We start from the raw sequence: 1,729 nt of genomic DNA, 5'->3' as shown, positions 1-1,729 counted from the left end.
TCCCTACCACCCCCAAGAAAAAGAAAGTTATTCCCTTAGAAGCAAAATTAAAACACAGCGGACTTACAAGCTTTACCGTTTTAAGCCAATAGTAAGACATTATAAAAAACTAACCAGATTAGCTTTTAAACCATTGGTTTCTATAAAAAGCACAAAATACTTTAAATGAAGTCAGAACCAGGAATGTAAACTGAGGTGGGGGGGATAGTGGGGTGGAAAGAATCCGGTAAACTTCACTGGCTTGTTGGGCTTTGAAAGCTGCTTGGGAGATTAGTTGAAATGAGTAGGCCAGTAGAGATACCACAGTTTGGTGTAATATCTGGGTTCTCAGTAAACTGTCTAAATAAATTCCAGTTATGTCCAGGATTATCTTCCTCCACAGTTTTAAAGGATTGGAGAGGGAGGGGTGGGGGGAAAGCTACTCCAAGTTGTAGTGGTGGAAATCCAGATCAGTTTTCTAACAGTGCAGAGTTGTACTAAGGCGGGGGAGAAAATTCAGGTGTCTTAATTTTAGAAGGTGTTGTCAGTTCTACTTTGAAGACAGAAGGTGTGTGGGCAAGTCAGCAAATCCATGGTGTTACTGGGATGAGGAGGATGGCACAAAAGTCTTAAGTTATGATAATGCCAGGTGGGCTCTACTCTTCCTTCTGCTCAGCTGCTGCAAGTGTTGTACTGGGCTCAGGCTCTACAGGTTTTGAGGGCTCCTGTGGCTTAGCCATTTCCTCCTGAGTTTCTCCTGGCTGTGGCTGCTGCTCCTCCTTGGTTTCCCCTGCTTCTTCATCTTCCCTTTTAGGCTCCACTTCTTGCTGCCCCTCAGCAGCAGGAGCTGCAGGACTGTTCTCTGCTGCAGCAGCTTTTTCCTCTGCCTTCCCCTCCGGGGCTGTAGTGGTCTGCTCAGTTTCGCCGGTAGGACAAGTGGGGTTCTCCTCTCCTTTGGCTTCTGCTTTGTCCTGCTCATCGGTGGGAGAGGACACTGAAGAATCTCCACCCTCTTTCTTGTTCTTCCTGAAGGAGATCCCACTCAGCTTGAAGGACTTCTTGAAGGAGAACTTCTTCTTCTTCTTGGGGGTTTCCTTGCAGGGCACAGCTCCCTCAGGTTTGGCCTCTCCACCTTCAGCAGCAGGGGCTGGTTCAATGACATCTCCGCTGGCAGACTCTGCCTTGGCCTCCTCTTTGACCGGTTCGGCAGATCCATTGCCATTCAGTGGTGGGGCTTCTCCATCCGCCTTTGGAGACACGTCCCCATTGATCTTCACATGGCCATTCTCCTGTTTGGGAGGGAACCGCCAACACATTAAAAAAAAAAGCCAAGCAGTGGCATTATCTCCAAGAAACTGGAGATGGATCAGTAACAGCTCCTGCTTAGTTGCTAGCGGGTTGGGGGATAGCCGCCACATAGGATCAGTGGAGGTTGGCTAGGAAACCTGCATTCTTGTCTCATTACATAGCCGGCTCTTGGGAAGGGGGTGGGAACAGGAACCTGGGCTTGCTCCATTAGGTGGGGTGATCTGGCCAGGAGGCTGGGGGCTGGATTCTCTCCCTGCTCCGGGGGAGAGCCTGGGCTGCTGTTTCCCTTCTCCTTCCACCTTCTGCTAAGGGGGGGACCCCAGCCCTGGACACCGGTTCCTGCGGGGCAGCCGAGCTAGAAGCCAGGCATCGAGCCCCCCACGGGCTAGTCCCGAGCGGGGCTGCGGGCGGCGGCGCGGCCAGGGGGCGCCCGCGCTCCATC

At 51.8% G+C, this 1,729-nt stretch overlaps 1 protein-coding gene across 1 annotated transcript in view; it reads right to left on the bottom strand.

Moving 5' to 3' along the window:
- Nucleotides 1–99: 99 nt before the first annotated feature.
- The window catches only part of MARCKSL1 (MARCKS like 1), a 5,615-nt gene continuing 3,985 nt past the window's right edge, over nucleotides 100–1,729 (bottom strand). Inside the window, exon 4 of the mRNA XM_019512279.1 lies at nucleotides 100–1,268. Within this exon, the coding sequence (XP_019367824.1) occupies nucleotides 636–1,268 (633 nt within the window). The 3' untranslated portion in view covers nucleotides 100–635. The remainder of the gene's footprint in view (nucleotides 1,269–1,729) is intronic.

The sequence above is a fragment of the Gavialis gangeticus genome, unplaced genomic scaffold (assembly GCF_001723915.1).
Source record: "Gavialis gangeticus isolate Ggan-Ray unplaced genomic scaffold, GavGan_comp1, whole genome shotgun sequence".
In the NCBI taxonomy this organism is placed as follows: Eukaryota; Metazoa; Chordata; order Crocodylia; family Gavialidae; genus Gavialis; species Gavialis gangeticus.
Note: the sequence above shows the minus strand (reverse complement) of the source record. Positions and strands in the feature narration are given on the sequence as shown.